General features: G+C 47.9%; 1 protein-coding gene across 1 annotated transcript in view; it reads left to right on the forward strand.

The window, feature by feature from the left end:
• The window catches only part of MBOAT2 (membrane bound O-acyltransferase domain containing 2), an 84,435-nt gene extending 64,839 nt beyond the window's left edge, over positions 1-19,596 (forward strand). Inside the window, exons 10-13 of the mRNA XM_068155352.1 lie at positions 284-348; positions 14,387-14,519; positions 17,061-17,212; positions 18,800-19,596. Coding sequence (XP_068011453.1) covers positions 284-348; positions 14,387-14,519; positions 17,061-17,212; positions 18,800-19,022 — 573 coding nt within the window. The 3' untranslated portion in view covers positions 19,023-19,596. The remainder of the gene's footprint in view (positions 1-283; positions 349-14,386; positions 14,520-17,060; positions 17,213-18,799) is intronic.
• Positions 19,597-21,296: the final 1,700 nt, after the last annotated feature.

Consider the following 21,296-nt stretch of genomic DNA (forward strand, 5'->3'; position numbering starts at 1 on the left):
AGGAGAGGGGAAATAGATCCCTGGTTGAGCATCTTCTGCTTGCCAGCTGACATCCAGAGTGCTCTGTGGCTCAGAGCAGCTGAGCAATGCTTTGTGGTTAGGAGGAGCTGAGTATTTACCAATAACTACCTGGACTTAAATACCTTCCTGAAGTCATCTCTCAAAAGCTGTGGGGGTTCAGTAATTTCCATGTCTGAATGTTGAGCTCTTCTGTAACAGTTTGTAATTACAGAACTAATTAGTTTGTGGTGGATTTTTTGTGTTGTTTTTGTTTCCTTCACAGCTTTCCACAAGCTTCAAGATGTTCCTTGACAACTGGAATATCCAAACAGCTCTTTGGCTTAAAAGGTATGGATGTCCCCAAGGAGAGCTGCTCTTGCACTGTAGGTTTCTTAGATCACTGTTTCTTTGAAGAGAGTTTAACATTGAAAGCTCAACCCCACTGACCATCAGTTGTTAGCAGCTGCATGGGACATGCTCCTTCTGATACTTGAGTTAAAGCCTCTGGATTTTCATGCTGGTGACACCACAGGGGCAGTGGTTTCAACTGGAGCAGAGCAGAATTAGGTTGGACATCAGGAGGAAGCTCTGCACAATGAGGGTGATGGAACACTGGAGCAGGCTGTTCAGAGATGTGGTGGAGGCTCCATCCCTGGAGCCGTTCAAGGTCAGGCTTGATGGGGCTCTGAGCTACCTGATATAGTTGGGGATGTCCCTGCTGACTGCAGAGGGGTTGGACAAGACCTTGGAGAGTCCCTTCCAACCTGATGCATTCTGTGATTCTGTGAACTTAAGGCTTCACAGAGTCACCAAGGTTGGAAGAGACCTCAAAGATCATAAAGTCCAACCTGTCACCACAGACCTCATGACTAGACCATGGCTCCAAGTGCCACATCCAATCCCCTCTTGAACACCTCCAGGGATGGTGACTACACCACCTCCCTGGGCAGCACATTCCAATGGCCAATGACTCTCTCAGTGAAGAACTTTCTCCTCACCTCCAGCCTAAACCTGCCCTGGCACAGCTTGAGACTGTGTCCCCTTGTTCTGGTGCTGGTTGCCTGGGAGAAGAGACCAACCCCTTCCTGGCTACAACCACCCTTCAGGTAATTGTAGAGAGCAATAAGGTCTCCCCTGAGCCTCCTGAGCTTCTCTCTTAGTGGGCTTAATCCCCATCCCTGGGGATTAACTTATCCCTGATTCTGCCTCCAAAGAGGCAGAGGTGTGGTGCTGAGGCCCCAGCCTTGGCAGACTTAGAGGATGGTTGGAATCGATTCTAAAGGTCTTCTCCAACCCATTCTCTGTTTTATTGTAGTTGTATTGCAAGTTAAAGGTGGTTCAGTGGTTAGGTGCATGGCCCATGCCTGCTGCTACAGAAACTCTGTTCTCAGCCTTTGGCCAGCTGCAGCAGAGGATGAGCTGCTGCATCCCTTTGAAGATCCACCTGCCATACCTCACTTGCTTCCCTTCTGTACAAGTCCCTCAAATCTTGGACACTTGCCTCACCAGACATCAGCATTTCTTCTCTTCTGTACTCTAAACTGGACCCTCAGATCTAGAGGACCCTGAGAACCACCACCTTGTGGGACCACAGTGAGGGCATCTCTAGACCACAGAGAAGTTCAGTAAACATTTGGTGTGGATCACAAAGTGCAGCAGTACCCAGGAGCTGTTGATCCAAGCATGCAGCTTGGAGCAGACACTTAGCCAGTGGTGGATCTCAGCAGCATCCTGCCTGGGGAAGCTGTTGTGATTTTCCTCCCCCTGCTCATCTTTTTTTTCCCCACAGAAGACACAAACCAGCTCATTGCATTGTCTTTGGTGGTGTTTGCAGCACCTCTGTGGTTCTGCTGGCACCTCTCCAACCTTCCAGGCTCCTTGCAGTAGGTGTGGGACTCAGACCTCCAAGGCTTTTCCCTGGCTTGTTAGAAGCAGAGCTGAGTGACTTGAGTGGGTTCCTGACCTTGGTTCCCCTCAGGTGTCACTTTCTGCCTAGTTTTCCCTCCCCCACTAAGAAGGAAGAAAAAAAAACCACAGCTAACTCAGCCAGAGAAGCAAAGGGATGTAGCTATATTCACAAGCAATGGGAAAATGCAAGATATGTACACAATATATACAGTATTTACAATATATATACAGAAATATACAGGAACAAGACCCCCACCGCTGGACAGAGGAGGGTTCCCCCCTGGACCCCCTTCTCTCCCCCTACCTCCCTTTTTTCCCAAAGAGGGTTAGAGAGAGAAAAAGGCAGTTATTAAAAAAGAAGAATTTTAGTAGGCCTATTAGTACAGGATTAGTGCTTATCTTTATCCAAGGTCGCTCTGGCTAGGAGCCCAAGAGCAGGCAAGCTGGAAGGGAGAGGGAAAGGAGCAAACTGAGAAAAAAATTCCAGCTGCACTAAAACTTAAAACTGCATTCTACCAATCTACCAATGAACTTCAGCAAGGCCTTTGACACCGTCCCCCACAGTAAACTCCTGACCAAGCTGTCAGCCCATGGCTTGGACGGGAGCACACTGCGATGGGTTAGGAACTGGCTGGAGGGCCGAGCCCAGAGAGTGGTGGTGAATGGTGCCACATCCAGCTGGCGGCCAGTCAGTAGTGGAGTCCCCCAGGGATCAGTGCTGGGCCCTGTGCTCTTTAACATCTTTATTGATGATCTGGATGAGGGCATTGAGTCCATCATCGGTAAATTTGCTGATGACACCAAGCTGGGGGCAGGAGTTGATCTGCTGGAGAGTAGAGAGGCTCTGCAGAGGGACCTCGTGTCGAGGGTTGAGGAAGGAAGGCCAGGCCTTCTCCCCCCCCCTGTAGAGTGAAGGGAAAGAAAAATGAAAGAGGGAAAAAAAAACACAGCCGGATTAGCAAAGGGATTGTGTGCTGTATTTACAAAGCGGTTTAGGGAATGCACGTTTATACACAGAATTTACAATATTTACAATATATACACAGAAATATACAACAAAGTAACACAGAATGAGATTCCCTTCCTCCGTCTGGAGAAAGGGTCTCCCCCTGTACCCCTTTCTCTCCCCCTTTTCCCCAGAGAGGGTTAGAAAGAGAGAGAAAGAGCAGTTGTTAATTAGAAGCAGTTATATGTGTTAGTAGAGGCCTCATCTGTTCCAAGGTCAGTCTGGCCGAAAGCCCAGAAGCTGTGAGCTGCAGAAGGAGAAAGTGCAAGACTGAGACTAGTCTCACTGGGAATCAAAGTTGCTTTCTACCAATCCACCAATGAAATTAGTTTAGACCTGTCTTGTTTATAAAACATTCAGCCATGGTGTCCCTTTGTTAAAGGCACCACCTCAAACGGTCACACCTCGACAGGCTGGACAGAATCCAAGAGCATGAGATTGAACACATCTGTCGTAGGGTTGGAAGGGAAAGGCCGTGCCTTCTCCTTCCCCCAGAAAGGAAGAAAAAAAAACTCACAGCTGAATTAGCAAAGCAATGGGTGCTGTATATTTACAAAGCAATATAGGATATGCAGGGGAATATACAGAATTTACAATATATACAGAAATATACAACAAAGCACAGAAATGAGAGTTCCCCCCTCTACTGAGGGGGTTCCCCACCTCTGCTACCCCTTTCTCTCCCCCTTTCCCCAGAGAGGGTTAGAAAGAGAGAAAAGAGAAAAAGATTAGAAGCAGTTATGTGTTAATTAGAAAGCAGTTAATACAGGCCTTGCAGCTTATCAGTTTCAAGGTCAAGCATTGGCCGAAAGCCCAGAATGCTGTGAGCTGCAAAGGGGGAAAAGTAAGACTGACTAGAAAAGTGCAGGAATGCCCAGGATACTCTGCTGTACTCCCAGTTCTAAAGGTGCTTCCCCCCAATATACCAATGAAATTAGTTTAGATCCGTCTTTCGTTTACAAACATCTGACTACAATATTCCTTTTCTTAAGGGGACAGCCTCAAATGGTCACAACATCCAAGTGCCAGGTTCTGCACATCAGCCACAACAACCCTATGCAGTGCTACAGGCTGGGGTCAGAGTGGCTGGAGAGCGGCCAGGCAGAGAGGGACCTGGGGGTGCTGGTTGATGGTAGGCTGAACATGAGCCTGCAGTGTGCCCAGGCAGCCAGGAGGGCCAATGGCATCCTGGCCTGCATCAGGAACAGTGTGGCCAGCAGGAGCAGGGAGGTCATTCTGCCCCCTGTAGACTGCACTGGTTAGGCCACACCTCGAGTCCTGTGTCCAGTTCTGGGCGCCTCAGTTTAGGAAGGAGGTTGACTTGCTGGAGTGTGTCCAGAGAAGGGCAACAAAGTTGGTGAGGGGCTTGGAAAACAAGCCCTATGAGGAGAGGCTGAGGGAGTTGGGGTTGCTTAGCCTGGAGAAGAGGAGACTCAGGGGTGACCTTATTGCTGTCTACAACTACCTGAAGGGGGGGTGTAGACAGGCAGAGGTTGGTCTCTTCTCCCAGGCAGCCAGTACCAGAACAAGAGGACACAGTCTCAGGCTGCGCCAGGGGAGGTTCAGGCTGGAGGTCAGGGGACATTTTACACAGAGAGAGTGATTGCCCACTGGAATGGGCTGCCTGGGGAGGTGGTGGAGTCGCCATCACTGGAGGTGTTCAGGAGGAGACTTGATAAGGTGCTTGGTGCCATGGTTTAGTTGTTTAGGTGGTGTTGGATGATAGGTTGGACATGATGATCTCAAAGGTCTCTTCCAACCTGGTTTATTCTCTTCTATTCTACTCTCTTCTATGAAATTCATTTAGAATATCTGACTGTTTTTGTTCCAAAACATTCAGCCAGTGTCCCAGCACTGTCCATTTCTTAAAGGCACAGCCTCAAACGGTCACAGTCCACCCCTTCTAAACAATTTCATTGGCTGTTCATACTGTCCATCCAAACCAAGACAATATTTACAGTTCGTAAGTAAAGTCCATAGTCCATTCCGGCTATACTCAGATGTAGATGATTCAGAAGTCCAAGAAAATCAGGAAATGAGAAAAATGGAAAACAGTTTGTCTCTTCGCAGACAAAGCAAAGAAAAGGGAAACAGGGATTCTCAGGGTCTCTTAGTTGTCTCAGGGCTCTCAGGGTTCCCAGGGATCGTGCACCGTAGATACCTCGCAGATTCTTCCTTTGGACGCGATGTAGCTGTACAACAGTTTGAAATTAAACTCTTCCACAATTTCTTTGTGGAATACACTGAATTTCCCCATTCTCTTGCATTACCCAATAAGTGTGACCCGGACGTTCAGCTGAAACCACCCCTCGGACAGGTTTAACCTCTCCTGAGGGAGAAAATACCCAAACAGTTTTACCTAACAGATTCTTTTCTCTAACAACAGGAACTCTATTACTGCAAGAAGGGGGCCGCTTATTTGACCAATTTGATCAGCGGATTCCAACTTTATTGAGCATCAGACACATCTTATATACAGTTTGCTATAATTATGCCCACTTGGCAACATACTATTGGTTGCTCTCTAAAAGGTTACATCATTGTTTTCACAACTCTGTGGAATTCTTCTATCCGGCCTAATTGCTCTCTTTCCCAGATCTCGCCTCCTCCTTATCTTGCTTGCCTCCCATCTCAGGGGCAGCTGGACTTCAGCATACCAAGCAATCAGCACTTTCTCACATCTCCTACTCCGCCACTATATTGTCAACAGAGAATTCTTCAAGGCCTGAATTGCACAGGTGTTCCTGGGACCCATGTCCCCTCTTGCTCAAAACAAACCCCAACAACAATTCCCCCGTTTTTCTTTTGTGCAAGTAAGGCCTTGGGAGTTATTCTTTGAACACTTTGCATAATACAATTATAAACAAGTTTAACAATAATCAAAATGAGTACAATGATACCTAAGAACCTTAAAACTTACTACTATAATTAACAAACATATTTACATTAAGTCTGGGTGTCCCTATCAGACACATCTGAAAAAGTTCAATCAATTCATTATTACCTGTTATGTTGCACCTTTATTTTCTCTAGGATGGTCAAAAATCATAATTTGTTTAATGGTAGCAAGATTTCTTTAATCTGTAAAGGTAGATCTGGCCAGGCTCTAGCTTCACAGACAGAAAACTTGCAGGCAATCAGCAAGAGCAAAAGAGCTTCATTGCTTTGCCCAATATAAAATTACCCATAATAATGTGTTTTTGCTCATCCTAGTAATACTGATCTCTTATTGGTACCATTTGTTGATGTTTTCAATCGGAAATGAAAATGCATGTTGTGTTGTTATGAATTTTGATTTTCCCTCTAGGTGTGTAAGATTATAGCGAACTGGTGAGATAACATATAAATCCCTTCTCCCTACATTCAGTGTGGTAAGGGTCAAAGCATCCACTTTCACACATGCTCAATTGTGCAGGCTTCTTATCTGAAGAAAACAAATTCCCAGTTCTGAATGTTTATCTTTAAGACAGCTCCTTCTCAGCCGTGATGTCTCCAATTAACCAGACAGTGTCCTTGCAAGTCTGCAAGATAGGTTTCTTTCCCTTTACCCTCTAAACAGGCCTCACAAGATCCTGACCCTTAATCCCAGTGCACTCTAAGTCTTACAATTTTGACACAAATCACCAGTATATTCATCACAATTCCCCCCTTTTTTTTTTTTTTTGTCACCATTGATTTGTGTTAAAATTTCCAGATATTTCAGAACCTTCTTAATTAGATCATAATTAAGTTCATCTGTTCTGATCACATTCTGATCATAATTCTCTACTTGTAACTCGTTGACATGAGCAATCTTACTTAAAGGTCTTAGTATTTTGTAACAACAATTGCAGAGTATTATGCATAGTAATATTACAATTATTCCAACAATATTACAAACAAATGTTTAAGCCAATTTAGATTTGGTAACCAGAAAGTTAATTTATCCCATATTTCTTTAAATCCACAAGAAGTATCATCTAAAGAAATCTGATGTAATATCTGATTGTGGTTTACAATCGCCTGTAAATCTGTTTCCACTCGTTTATCTAGATTAACATAATTACAACAACTTACATTTATGACTACACATACACCCCCTTCCTTAACATATAAAAAATCCAAAGCTAATCTATTCTGAGTAGATATTTTCGAGAGACTATTGATTTCAATTTGCTGCACTTTTATTGCATCTATGCTTGCATTTACTATGATTTCAACTGTAGCAGAAAAATTCACCATTGCTTTTTCAAGTTCAAGTCTTTTCTCTCCGGTCTGATCAAGATTCCACACATGGGAACGTGGTTTTTGATTTCGATTGGACTCCTTATGTGCAAATAGGGTTAGGATCAAAATTAGGCTCCACCAGTATATGTGAACTCTGCCTCCTCGGCCTGCTGGGGTGCAACCAGCAGCCGGGTGCATTTTCTTCTCAGCAGCAGTTACATTCTTCAGGAGCCCTACAGATTTTTTAACTCCTTAACCCACTTCAAAATTCCATTTGGAGTCTCTTCTCTACTTCCTTGATTAGTTTGTTTACCATTTCCGATTGTGCTTTTGTTATTTCAATTCCTCTTCCTTCAAAATCTTATGTCTCTTACTTTTCCTTTTACTAATCCTTTTAATTATTCCTGATATTTCCCAACTAAAATTTCTCTAGTCTTTATTTCCCACTTATGCCAATCCCTTTCAATAATTTTCCATGGGGATTTAAATCCTTTTTCTCACCACAAAATAGGTTTTCTGTATTTACCAGCCCAAACTGCCTATTTTCAAATTCAGCATTCAGGACAAAATATTTTTTTGATTGATGCTTTTGACCCCAGATTATCATAACAGTTATTGTGATCGATGTTCGACTTCATGGGAAATGCTGTTTCCTCTCAGTCTTGGTTCTTCTGCACATTAGTGAAGGAATAGTTGTTAAAATTAATACCTATTTACTACAAACCTTAACTTATGCTAATACCAAAAAATCCTTAAGACCTTAAAAAACTATGTTAAAATTAATCCATCAAATCAGTGTCTAAAAAGAAATAAAATTGTTACATTAACTAAAAAACACTTTCCAAAATTAAAACCTGTTTATACATTCCTTAACTATATTACATGGAGCTCCTTTGAAATGCCTAGGCAGACAACTAAGAAGGTTCGAACCAAAAGAAAATCTTACAATTTGAACTCTTAACTAAGTGCATACACCTTACTGCAATTACTATGTACTAAGTACTTATAAATACCAAATGCTTACTTATTCATTATGCTTATTAGAAAAACTTAACAAAACTCTAAATAACAAATCTCTGAAAGACGTTACAACCAGAAATGACAAAATGAGTACTGTTGCTTTAAATCAAAACAGAGTAGTGCGGCTAAAGCCGCTGCGGGGGAAAGGGGTGGGGGCTGCTGCCGTAGCAGCTGCTCCGCTGCTACTGTCGGTGCTGTCGGTGTCGGTGGTGCGTCAGCCGGTACCGCCTTGGTCGGAGCCGTCGGTATCCGCGGGGGCCGGCAGGGCTCGCGGGAGGAGTGCGGTGGCAGGAACGCTGTAACCGCGAGCCTCCAAGCGCTCCATTTTTTCTAAGAGGGGCCGTAAAGCAAAGTCGGCGCTGTTTGAATTCCTCGCTGCCGGTATTGTCTTCCGAGTCCGAGCCGTCGCTGGCGATGTCAGAGGAAGGTTCCCCGCTGTGTGCAAACGGCAGTGGTGACGGCTGGTAAACGCGGTGTGGTCGCCGCAAGATGTATCGAGGGCGGCCCCGGTCGATCGGTCGACAGTTCTCAGACACATCTTTCAGCTGCAACTCAGATACACCTGGCGCTGCATCTCGTCCTGACAAAGTTGCTCTAACTGCAGCAGCCATTCGCTGTTTCAGTTCGTAGGTTTTAACACAGTTCATGCATTCTCACCACGACTTTTGCAGCTTTATAGCAGTTTTATCACCATCTATAACCAAGTCCCACAACTTGTTCCTGTATTCTCTCCAACAAGCTTCATCAAAATAACTATCTCCGCTAGGGAAATGCCCTAAAGCGGATCTATGGGCCAAAAGTCCAGGCATTACTTTAGACGATATCTCCGCCTTACGCTTTTCGATGACACTGTATTTCGTCTGATGACTGCTTATAGGGTCGGCCTTGCCCTTTTGAGTTTGTGCGCAAAGGTACTAAGGCTGCCATAACCTGTTGACTATGCTCAAGCTGTTTTGTCATTGTCATTGACAACACCTCAGCCTGTTTTTGTAATCCCTTATCAATCACCTCCATCAACATGGCCATCGGATTGCTTGGCAAGTCCTGAGCCCTCTGCAACAATTCGGCTACCGTCCATCTAGGATCTGCTGATGTAATAAGCTGCTGCGTCTGCTGGTTCCCATTCTGCATTAAACACTGCCTTAAAATTGCCTCTCGGATACCTTCTCCTACACTTGCTGCTCTAAGTGCGGCAAACAACTTATCTACAAATTCACCAAGAGGTTCCTGTCTACCTTGCTTAATTCCCATATAGTGAGGATTTGTATTTCCATCCTTCTGCTTTTCAAAAGCCCTCCTTACTATCTGGGCTGATGCTTGCAAAACAGGCGGCTGTAAAAGTGCCTGTAACTCTGGTCTCTCATACTGTCCCGTTCCACACAACTGATCTACTGTTACACCAAATAATGGATCGTTTTGCTGTCTTTGTACTCCAGCTGATTGTCTAGCTAGGTGTTCCCACTCATTCAAAAATGTCATAAATTGAGATGCTGTTAGGATCAGCTTCATAACATTATAAGAATCTCTAGGTAACATATTATAGTTCATGTAAATAAAATCAATCATCTGTCTAGCTGGTTCAGATTGAATCCCAAACTGACTCGCAGTCTGTCGTAATTGAGATAACAATTTCCATGGCAATTGGGTTACATCAGCCTGGACAACATTTTGCTCCCCAGGGACCTGTGTATACATCACTGGAAAAGCTTGATGTGAAGCAGCCAGTCGGCTAAGCCCTTCCTGATCTCCTTCGGCGTTTAAGTGCTCTGCAACCTTTTTCCAATACTCTGCGTGCTTTCTTGCATGATCTTTAACCCCACCTCCAGGATCTACCGCCCTGTTTGTCTCCTCTCCCTCACCTACTTTCTTCTCCTGTACAATTTGCTCAGCTAAAAGAGACGGGGAAGGCTCCTCAGCAGATTCCTGTGTTACAGATTGTAATTCAACTCTGCCACCTAGTCCTTTTACACACGCAGCCTTCTCCTTTCTTAAATAATCCTGAACCTCTTCTGACAAAGGCAACCCAGCATGTGTAACACTTGCTCCATTTGGGTCCGTATAATCTAATCGTACCCTGGCTTGATAAGCTGCCATTTGCTCAGCACGATGCTGATCCAATGCTGTCATAACCATCTTCCACCATTTTCCACACTCCTTTGCTCGTTTTTCATCATCTAAGCTATGCAGCCACAAGTCTTGTCCAGACTTTTTCCACTGCAATCTTTCAAACACCTCATTTGGGTCCTTAAAATATCCTAACTCTTCTGCATAGCTTAACAGCGGCACCAACTCCTTTTTAAAATTTAACTTACACTGTCGCTTTTCTAAAAAGCATATAAATAAATCATACGCTGCCTGCCTATCCATATCCGTATTTAAACGTTAATACCTGTGCGCACAGTCCTCGTTTAAGCAGTTCCCGGCTCTACAGCGTCTTCGGCTTCAAGGCTGTCTTCCCTTTTCTTGCAGCCTCCGGTACTGCTATCCCGGGCCGGCCTTCTTCTTGCCTCCCGGCTTACTGCGAATCTCCCACGTCCCGAAGAACTTCTTAAACCCTAACGTTTGTCTTCATTAGGGTCCCGTGTTCGAGCGCCACTTACTGCAAGAAGGGGGCCGCTTATTCGACCAATTTGATCAGCGGATTCCAACTTTATTGAGCATCAGACACATCTTATATACAGTTTGCTATAATTATGCCCACTTGGCAACATACTATTGGTTGCTCTCTAAAAGGTTACATCATTGTTTTCACAACTCTGTGGAATTCTTCTATCCGGCCTAATTGCTCTCTTTCCCAGATCTCGCCTCCTCCTTATCTTGCTTGCCTCCCATCTCAGGGGCAGCTGGACTTCAGCATACCACGCAATCAGCACTTTCTCACATCTCCTACTCCGCCACTATATTATCAACAGAGAATTCTTCAAGGCCTGAATTGCACAGGTGTTCCTGGGACCCATGTCCCCTCTTGCTCAAAACAAACCCCAACAACACTCTATCACCTTCTACTTTCCGTAGCAGATCTGAATGTGCAGGTCCAGCTCGGTTCACTGAACCTCTACTATTTACCAGCCAGGTTGCTTGTGCTAAATGTTTTTCCCAGTTTTTCAAAGATCCACCCCCCATGGCTTTAAGAGTGGTCTTCAACAAACCGTTGTAGCATTCAATCTTTCCTGCAACTGGTGCATAGTAAGGAATATGGAATATCCACTCAATGCCATGCTCTTTTGCCCAGTTCTTCACAAGGTTGTTCTTGAAATGAGTTCCGTTGTCTGACTCAATCCTCTCTGGAGTTCCGTGTCTCCACAGGATCTGTCTCTCCAGACCGAGAATGGTGTTGCATGCAGTTGCATGTGGAACTGGATAAGTTTCCAACCATCCAGTGTTTGCCTCTACCATAGTAACAACGTACTGCTTACCAGAACGAGAACGTGGTAGAGTTAAAACTGCGTTCTACCAGTCTACCAATGAAATTCGTTTAGAATATCTGATTGTTTTTGTTATTATTCCAAAACATTCAGCCAGAGTGTCCCAGCACTGTCCCTTTCTTAAAGGCACAGCCTCAAACGGTCACATGCAGCAGCCATCCCCTGTTGATTCATGCTCAGCTGATGCTCAGTGTTTCATGCTGTTGATTCATAGTCATGCTCAGCCTCAGGCTTTCAGCAGGGCTGCAGGAATGGTTTGCATCTTCCACTTCCCTTAGATGTTTTGTGTGTTGGACTTCATAGAACTGTTGAGGTTGGAAGAGGACTTTGAGATCATCACCTCCAACCACTGGCCCAGAGCTCTCAATCATGTCCTTAGTGGAGTCACTTTTAACATCTTTATTGATGATCTGGATGAGGGCATTGAGTCCATCATCAGTAAATTTGCTGACGACACCAAGCTGGGGGCAAGAGTTGATCTGCTGGAGGGTAGAGAGGCTCTGCAGAGGGACCTCGACAGGCTGGACAGATGGGCAGAGTCCAACGGCATGAGATTTAACACATCCAAATGCCGGGTTCTGCACATTGGCCACAACAACCCCATGCAGTGCTACAGGCTGGGGTCAGAGTGGCTAGAGAGCAGCCAGGCAGAGAGGGACCTGGGGGTGCTGGTTGATGGTAGGACACAGTCTCAGGCTGCGCCAGGGGAGGTTCAGGTTGGATGTTAGGAAGAAGTTCTATACAGAAAGAGTGATTGCGCTATGGAATGGGTTGCCCGGGGAGGTGGTGGAGTCGCCGTCATTGAAGGTGTTCAGAAGGAGACTTGATGGGGTGCTTGGTGCCATGGGTTAGCTGTTTGGGTGGGTTGGATTGGTTGATGGGTTGGACACGATGATCTTGAAGGTCTCTTCCAACCTGGTTTGGTTTATTCTAATAAAAAAGTTTATTCTAATAAAAAAAAAAAAGTCACCATCCCTGGAGGTGTTCAGGATATGTGTAGATGTGGCACTTTGGGACATGATTGAATGTTCATGGTGGTGTTAGGTCAGTGATTTGACTCAGTGATCTTAGAATCACAAAATGGCTCAGGCTGGAAGGGACCTCAGAGCTCCTCTGCTCCAAGCTCCCCACCATGCCCAGGGACACCTCTCAGCTACACTCAGCTGCTCAAGGCCTCATCCAGCCTGGCCTGCAGCACCCCCAGGCAGGAGGCAGCCACAGCCTCCCTGGGCAGCCTGTGCCAGAGGCTCAGCTCCCTCTTGCTTGCAGCTGAGCAGCTGTGTGACTGGAATTCAGTGAACTACTGATTGCACTTCCCTTGCTCAGATCCTTTCCACCTGCTGCTCCTCAGCACTGACTGTAGCCCTTGGCCCTGGCAGCCTTGCCTGGAGGCTGTGGTAAAGCAGTGGAGTGAGCAATGAGCGCTGCTGCCTTCTGTCCTCAGCTTGGTGTTGAGCTGCCCCCTCCCCTGGTCCTTGCTGTGTGTGTGCAGACCCTTCTCTCACACTGCTGCCAAGGGCCTGTTCCAGTCTCAGCTCATCCCTGTGTGCTGCCCTGAGCTCTGTTCACAGGTGCTCTTGCTGGGGGGTTTGGTTCATGGCAGTGTGGATCTGTTTCCATATTTCCTATTGCTTTTTGGTTTTCAGATCATTAAAGAGCCCTTGATGAAGCCCTGTCAGGACCTTCCCATGTTTCCTATCATTCTTCCACATCGTGATGGTTTGTCATTGTGCCATTTCATGTTGCCTTCTAGAAACTCCCTGGCCTGAATGCCTTTTTCCCTTCTTCCTTCTAGGCTCCCTTGCTGTAGGACCTTGTCTCCATTTCCAGACAGCAGAGTTCAGCATTCTGCTGTGTTTGACACCCTCACCTCCCTGCAGTCATTACTTCCCAGCTCCTTGTCCTGCTCACCTGATGGCCCCACACAGCCACAGGCAAAGCTGCAGGGAGTTGTTTGCTTTTTCCTCTCTCCTAGAAGCTGCTTTCTCTTTATGATCAATCTCTGAGCCACAGCAGGGGGCTCTGGGCTGCTCTGTGCCTTCCACTGTAGCTGCTCAAACACATTCATGGGTGGCTTGAGAAGCCTTTGTGTAGTCTGTGGAGTGGTAGAGGTTCCTGGACTGCTGGTCTCCCTGCAATAACTTCGTGGTTATGTTCATACTCATGAGGCTGTTGCTGCACTGAGGATTTAGTCCTGGAGACTGAACTAGAACTGAAGAACTGAGCCAGTTCAGGGTGTTTAGGTTTCTGCCATCAGAGGAGAATCAACCTGGAGCAGGAGGTCGAGGGTGGAAATTGGACAAACTTCAAGCATGCACAGAATGTTGCAGGAGAGCTGGAGAGGGCCTTTGGACAAAGGCATGGGGGGACAGGATGAGAGGTGATGGCTTCAGACTGGAAGAAGCCCAACTGAGATTAGACATTAGGAAGAAATTCTTCCCCAGGAGGGTGGTGTGAGGCACTGGAACAGGTTGCCCAGAGAAGTTGTGGAGTCACCAAGCCTGGAAGAGTTCAAAGCCAGGTTGCATAGGGCCTTGAGCAACCTGGTCTAGGAGGAGATGTCCCTGCCCATGGCAGGGGGTTGGAACTGGATGAGTTTTCAGGTCTCTTCCAACCCATTCTGTGTTCTGAGTGCCATGTGTGATGACACTGAGCCTGGGTTAGCACCGAGGGGTTGCTGTGGGAGCTGTGAGCAGCTGAAGTGTTCTGTCAGTCAGCAGGCTGGGGCAGCACTGCAGTGATGCACAGGGGGTGCTGGGGGTGAGACTGCCAGCAGTGGGGATGCTAACTGGGGCTGCTCTGCTGTTCTTTGTCTTGCTAGAGTGTGCTATGAGAGAGCCACCTTCAGCCCCACGATCCAGACCTTCATCCTCTCTGCCATCTGGCACGGGGTGTACCCAGGCTACTATTTAACCTTCCTCACAGGAGTGCTGATGACACTGGCAGCACGAGCTGTAAGTACCAACCACCTCTCTTCTTTCATCAGAATCATCAGCCTTGTCCAGGGCAATGGACCTGTTCTCTTGTCCAGAGCTGCAGCCGCTGCAGCCTGGCAGCAGGGTCTGCTTCCTGAGCGAGGAGAGCCAAGGGGTGACTGCTTGCAAGGAGGAGCTGCTGGGTGGGATCAAGCCAGGGTGCACCCAGCCTGGAGCATCTCTGCAGCATATCTGCTCTGGAAGCTCTCCCTCTGCTTCAGCTGCTGGTGTCTCTCTGTGCCACGCTGAGCAGGATGCTGTTATCTCAGATCATTTGGAAACAGCTTGCTGCTGCTGAGAGCATCACTGCTGATGAATAGCTTCAAACCTGCTAGGTATTTATAGAGCCTGCCCCCTCCCTCATCTCTGCCCAGTACTCTGGTGAAGATGGTGACTGAAGAATGTTCCTCCTCAACCAGCAGATAAAAAGCTCTCCTGCAGTTGCTGTTCCAAACTGGCCAGCCAGTGCAGCCACATGAGCAAGCTGCTGCTGCCGGTTCTTCAGAACCGGGTGGAACCAGTAAATCAGAGGTGGAACCAGCAAACCTGCTGAGAACCCTCTCGCAGCCCTGCTTGAGCAGGCTGCAGAAGAGCAGAGGCAGCTTTCTCAGTTACTCAATGGGAAGGAGGAACAATCAAATGAAATGTCAGCTCAGAGCAACTCTTCTCTCCTGGAAGAAGCAGAAGGAGAAGAGAAGCCAACAGCTCTTTGTTGGTATGATAGTTAGGGAAAGGTGGCACTCCAGCTTTGGAGTGCTGCTGCCAGCAATAAAGCAGATACTTCTCTTCCTTCACAAAACTGTGGGGACAGCCCTTGCCTGCCTCCTTTCTTTACAGCAGGGACACCTCCCTTCTTCCCAGGCTCTATCACAGTGAGCTGATCAGCCAGGGGCTGGTGCAAAAGCCAAGCTCAGGGGCAGTTTCCAGGCAGAAATTGTGGTGTTCCCTGAGCAGGGTGAGCCCAGACAGCTGTACTTCATCCTGGCTTTGCCCCACGAGCTGTGTTCACGTTTGTGTCAGTCCACAGGCTGCTAAATCCAAACACCCTGAGTGTCTGCATTAAGAGGTACCTCACAGCAGCTGATAAGGTACCTCAGAGGTACCTCACTCAGCATGGTGTAGAACTTAACTCTGCTAGACCTGAACTGCAAAGCTTGGCAGCTCTGATCCATGCTTTCCTTCTCCTGGCATGCCTGAGCTTGCATTCAACTCATTTTGCTCCCTTTGATCATGACACATTTCACACTCAGCTAATGACTAGGGGCCATTACAGATTGAAGTTGCCCTTCAAGTCCTAAACCAGGAGATTCTTCTATCAGAAATTCTGTGAATCTTCTAGGAGAGACCATTAGGAGCACAGGAGCAAACCCCAGGGGAGGTGGCCAGGTGAAGGCTATGTGGCTGGAATTGGTTTACTTAACTAAACAAGGCCAAGGGGAATGCAGGATCTGCAAAATGTAAGGACAGGAAGGGTAACAAAAGGATTTTAAAGAGAAGAATGAAGAATAAAGTCAGCAGGAGCTAGCCCTGGATGTGTTATCAAACACAGACAATTGGCTCCCTGGGGAGGTGGCTGAATGCCCAGCCCTGAAGGTGTTTCAGTGAGGCAGAGAGGTGGTACTGAAGGCCACGTTTAGTCCCAGCTTTGGCAGAGTTAGAGGAGAGTTGGGCTGGGTGATCTGGAAGGGCTTTCCCAACCCAAACCATTCTGTGAGTCTGTGTCCTTCAGAGCCAAGAGCTCCCACGAGACTGGAGGTAGAAGAAGCCAAACTGCTTTGGTGTGCAGCTTCCCCAGGGCTGCCTCCCTGCAGGTGTCTGGGGGGTGGCAATTGTGATACCAAACCACACAGAAGAATGGACTGAAGATTGAGGAGAGCAGATTTAAACTGGAGACAAGGAAGGAATGCTTTCTGATTACAGACATCCACAAAACTGAAGCCCAGCCTGGGCAGGTGTTGGATGTTTTCAGAGCCCTTTGGTGTTGCCTGGTTTGAGCAGAGCTGCCTGAGGAGATGAAGGCTCAGTGTAGAAAAGAGCCATTTTATAACAGTCCCACTTGAGAGAAGGTTTTGTTAAGGCTCCTGAAACAGGTCATTAAAGTTGCTGTATTCTAACTGATCCCCTGCTTGTTTAAACTGGGTTTTATTAGCAAGGATACCAAAATGGTTTGCCAGGGAGAAGCTTTCAGCAGAAGCATCCTGGCCTTCATGTACTCCAACACTCAGTCTCCAGAATGCCTGCCTCATGCAGACAAGCATGGAGCTGGAGCTGAGCTGCCTGTGGGGCAGATTCATTTATTGCAATTCTGCTTCAATTCCTGAATGCTTCCATTTCTGTGCACTGTTCTCAGAGGCAGGAACCTGAGCTGCCTCCCACGGGAGCTGCTGGGCGTTTCGAGAGGCTCTGAACCCAGCTACAGTGTTTCCACTCACCCTGGGAGCTTAGGGGAAGTGCAGCAAACTCTGTCCAGTGAGACAGCCCCCAGGGTTTAGTCCTGAGCTAACTTCTCTGCTTTTTCAGATCAGAAACAACATCAGGCACTACTTTGTGGAGTCTCCTGCAGTCAAGGCCTGTTATGATGTCGTCACGTGGGCCACAACTCAAGTAGCAATCAGCTACACAGTGGTGCCCTTTGTGCTGCTCTCTGTCAGGCCCTCTCTCACCTTTTACAGGTAAGCACAGCCCAGCACTTGGCTCGCCTCAGAAGTCTTGGCTGTGGCCTGAGATTGCTGCCATGATCTTAGTGCTCAACATGAGGCTGAGAAAGCTGCTTCTGTGCTTGTGTGGAGTTGAGGCTGTGCTGGGCATGGGAAACCAGGGAGGGCTTTTCTTGCTGTGGAATCACAGAGTGGCTTAGGGTGGAAAGGACCTCAGGGATCATCTACTCCAACCTAAGTCATAGAATTATGTATGCTGGGGCAACCAACCCAGAGGGTACCTCTGAGGGTACTGTACCTTCAGCTACTCTGTAGCAGGACTAGGCAGTGACTTCCCACAAGTAAGCTGTGACATAAGTTGAAAGCAGACAACACTTTGCATCCAGTGCTGAGGGAAGTCTTCACTTCTGGTTGTCCCAAGGATCAGTGCAGGCTGGGGGCTGAGCTGCTGGAGAGCAGCTCTGGATAAAAAGACCTGGCAGTCCCCATGGGCAACAGGATGCCCAGGAGCCAGCAATGTGTCCTCAAGGTCAAGGAAGCCAAGGGGCATCCTGGGGTGCAGCAAGCAGAGTGTGGCCAGCAGGGCAAGGGAGATTCTCCTTCCCCTTTACTCTGCCCTGCTGAGGCCACACCTGGAGTATTGTGTCCAGCTCTGGGCTCCCCAGTTCAAGAGGGACAGGGAACTGCTGGAGAGGGGACAGCAAAGGGCTGCAGCAGTGCTGAGGGGCCTGGAGCAGCTCTGTGAGGAGGAGAGGCTGAGAGCCCTGGGGCTGAGAGCCTGCAGAAGAGCAGCCCCGGGGGGCTCTGATCAATGCTGATCAATCCTCCAAGGGTGGGGGTCAGGAGGCTGGGACCAGGCTGTGTTCAGTGGTGGCCAGGGACAGCACAAGGGGTAAGGGGCACAGAGTGGAACAGCAGTTCTTCTGAACATGAGGAGGAACTTCTGTGACTGAAGGCTGGCAGAGCCCTGGAGCAGGCTGCCCAGAGAAGTGGTGGAGTCTCCATAGTATCACAGTATAAGTCAGGGTTGGAAGGGACCACAAGGATCATCTAGTTCCAACCCCCCTGCCATGGGCAGGGACACCCCACACTAGATCAGGCTGGCCAGAGCCTCATCCAGCCTGGGCTTAAACACCTCCAGGGATGGGGCCTCAACCACCTCCCTGGACAGCCCATTCCAGGGCTTCACCACTCTCATGGTGAAGAACCTCCTCCTCACATCCAGCCTGAATCTCCCCACCTCCAGCTTCATTCCATTTCTGGAGTCATTCCAGACCCTCCTGGATGTGTTCTGTGTGCCCTGCCCTGGATGCCCCTGCCTTGGAAGGCGGCTTGGATTGGCTGATCTCCAGAGGTCCCTTCCAGCCCCTCCCATTCTGTGTGATGCTGTGGTTATCACTTTCCTTGAAGCACACTTTGATGCCTTCCTGTCTTACCTGCCAAGCAGAATCAGAACTGTTGAGGTTGGAGGAGACCTTTGAGATCAAGTCCTAGAGCTCACAATGCTACCACTACTGCTAAGTACAATATGCAGGGAGGCTTAAACCTCCTGGCAGGGTGGTCAGAGTTTGAGTGAATTTGTGTTTGCTGTTTGTGTTTTAGCTCCTGCTATTTCTGCCTCCACGTTGGCAGCATCCTGGTCCTGTTGGTTTTTCCATTGAAAAGAACTCAGAAAAGCAGTAAAAAGCATGAAAGCCTCCAGGCAGTGTGGTCCAGGAAACTGGAAGAAGAAAGCCTCTTGCAAAAGAACAGTTATTCCACAACAAACAACAGCTGCAAGCAGAGCCAAGAGATCAGCTGCAGACAACAGGCCCTGAAGCAATGATGGGGGCAGGCTGCAGCCCCATCGATTTTGTATGTTTTCAGAACAAAACCCATTTTTAGCACCTTTTCAAGGGGTTTGTATTTGTTTGCAAAGATGTTTAGTAAGACAGGAATGCATTACCTAGGAAAATCACCTCCACTAGCAAGACTGGCAACAGAAGCAGATTAACCCCTCCCCTGCCATGCCTCTGTGGGTCACGCCTTACCTGAAGATGTTACTGCGAGCTCCACGGGCACTCGCAGTGGACCCCCGTGGGGCCAGCAGCCCCAGGGGATGCCTGTGGGTCACCTGTGTGCCCTCTGCTGAATGTACCTTGTGTCATCCCAAGGCACTGATGGGCTGGAGTCAAACGGTGTCCACCTAGGAGCAACCGATGGAAAGGGAACGACTTGCCTTAAACCCTCGAGCTACTGACACAGTGTTTCTTAGTGGGGTGTTGCCAAGTCTGGCTTCAAATAACAACACCGTGAGGAAGAAGATGGAAAGCAGGGAGAGCAAAGTCCTGAGGAGGCTGTGGAGTCTTGGAAAGGGAATTGCAATAAAGCACCTCAGTATTTGGAGGGTTTTCTTGAAAGGATCTCAGACTGTTGCAGAACTGCAAATGTTCCTGATGCCAAATTTATAGGTAGGGTTCTTTGAAGAGGTAATTGCAGCCCTCCTGAGTGGATTAAAGACCAAACACCTGAAGGTTCACCTTGTCCAGAGCTTCCTAGCTCCAGTCTAGGTTTGTTTCCTTTTTCAATGTCACGTACCTAAACCCAAAGCACTGCCAAGTGGGCTCTGCAGCTAGAGGAGGAAAGGCAGCCATGGGACACAGAAGTCAACGTGCAAGCAGCAGGACTTCAATCAGTGCCTGGTTTTAACCTTGAGTACCAGGAATGCTTGGTCTAGAATAGAACTGGTTTACAAACAAATAATTTTTTATTACCTGTTTGGAGTTTCCAGGCACCCAGTAGTTAGCTGCTGAAGCTTTCAGTACAAACCAGCAAAGCTGCCCTGTGCTGTGGCAGGCAGACCTTGCCCTGTGCCTGCTGATTGGTGGCCCTGTAGCCAAAGAAGTCACCGAGTTTGAGGAGAGACTTTTGTCTCTGTCAGAGATGTAGAGTTCACACAATAGCTGTGGGTAAGAGCATGTAAGCAAGCAATCCTGCAGAGTGTCTGACTTCTGCTGGGCTCTGGGAGTGTGTGCCAGGAGTGCTGCAGTGGCTCTGTCTGCTCCAGAGCAGCGGTGGTGCTGCTGGGCCCTGCCAGAGTGCTGCTGCTGAAGGGCTCATTGGGATGGTTTCAGATTCTGGGCTTTTGTACCTTTTTTTTTCAAAGTAAACACAAACTCTTGATCCACTTTAGGGTTTTTTTAGCTTTAAAGCTGACACAAAATACTTCTAGAGAAAAATCCTTCAGCTTGTTGATTGGTAACCTACAAATGAAGGAGGAAAATGCTGTCATGGTTTGGAACTTGGATTTTAATTCATATCCCTGGCACTGGTTGGGACCAGAAGTGCAAGGATGGGCCTCAGGTTTGGGGGTGCTACATAGTGGGGTCTAGAGACAGGCCAAGGGGGAATGGTTTGAAGCAGGGTCAGACTGGAGCTGAGGAAGAAGTTCTTCAGCAGGAGGGAGCTGAGCCTCTGGCACAGGCTGCCCAGGGAGGCTGTGGCTGCCTCCTGCCTGGGGGTGCTGCAGGCCAGGCTGGATGAGGCCTTGAGCAGCTGAGTGTAGCTGAGAGGTGTCCCTGGGCATGGTGGGGAGCTTGGAGCAGAGGAGCTCTGAGGTCTCTTCCAACCTGAGCCATTCTGTGGCTCTCTGAAGAACCAGATCCCAATCTAGGTCAGAGTTGTTTCCTTGCTGTGATAGTTCTGTCTGGCCTTTGTCTCCCTGCCCAAAGCTCCAGGAGATAAGAGATCTTTCCCAGGTTAGCACTGATGAACCTGCACAGGTAGAAAGGGGGGAGGGGAAGGCTTAATTGTTCATTGTTTCCCTGACAGCTCTATCAGCTTTAACATCATCTAACTTCTAAACCCTTCCTTTGGTCACCCAAGTGGACCTCTCCTTAGATGGGCTTGTGGTTGTCTCGTGGAGATGGCAGAGGCTTTCTGTTGTTCAGAAGTAAGGGCACAGTGGTTGCTTAGTCTTTGATTATTGCTGTGGAACACAGCAGCAGCAAAGACATTTCCACACTCTGTGTTGTGCAAGGGGCATTGACAGCAAGCACCAGATGAGAACTGCACTTTTCTGGGTGGAGGAGTTGAACCAGGGGGGACTCTTTCAGCAGTT

Source organism: Melanerpes formicivorus, unplaced genomic scaffold (assembly GCF_026170545.1).
Source record: "Melanerpes formicivorus ecotype bairdi unplaced genomic scaffold, bMelFor1.0.p_v2 SCAF_31, whole genome shotgun sequence".
NCBI lineage: Eukaryota > Metazoa > Chordata > Aves > Piciformes > Picidae > Melanerpes > Melanerpes formicivorus.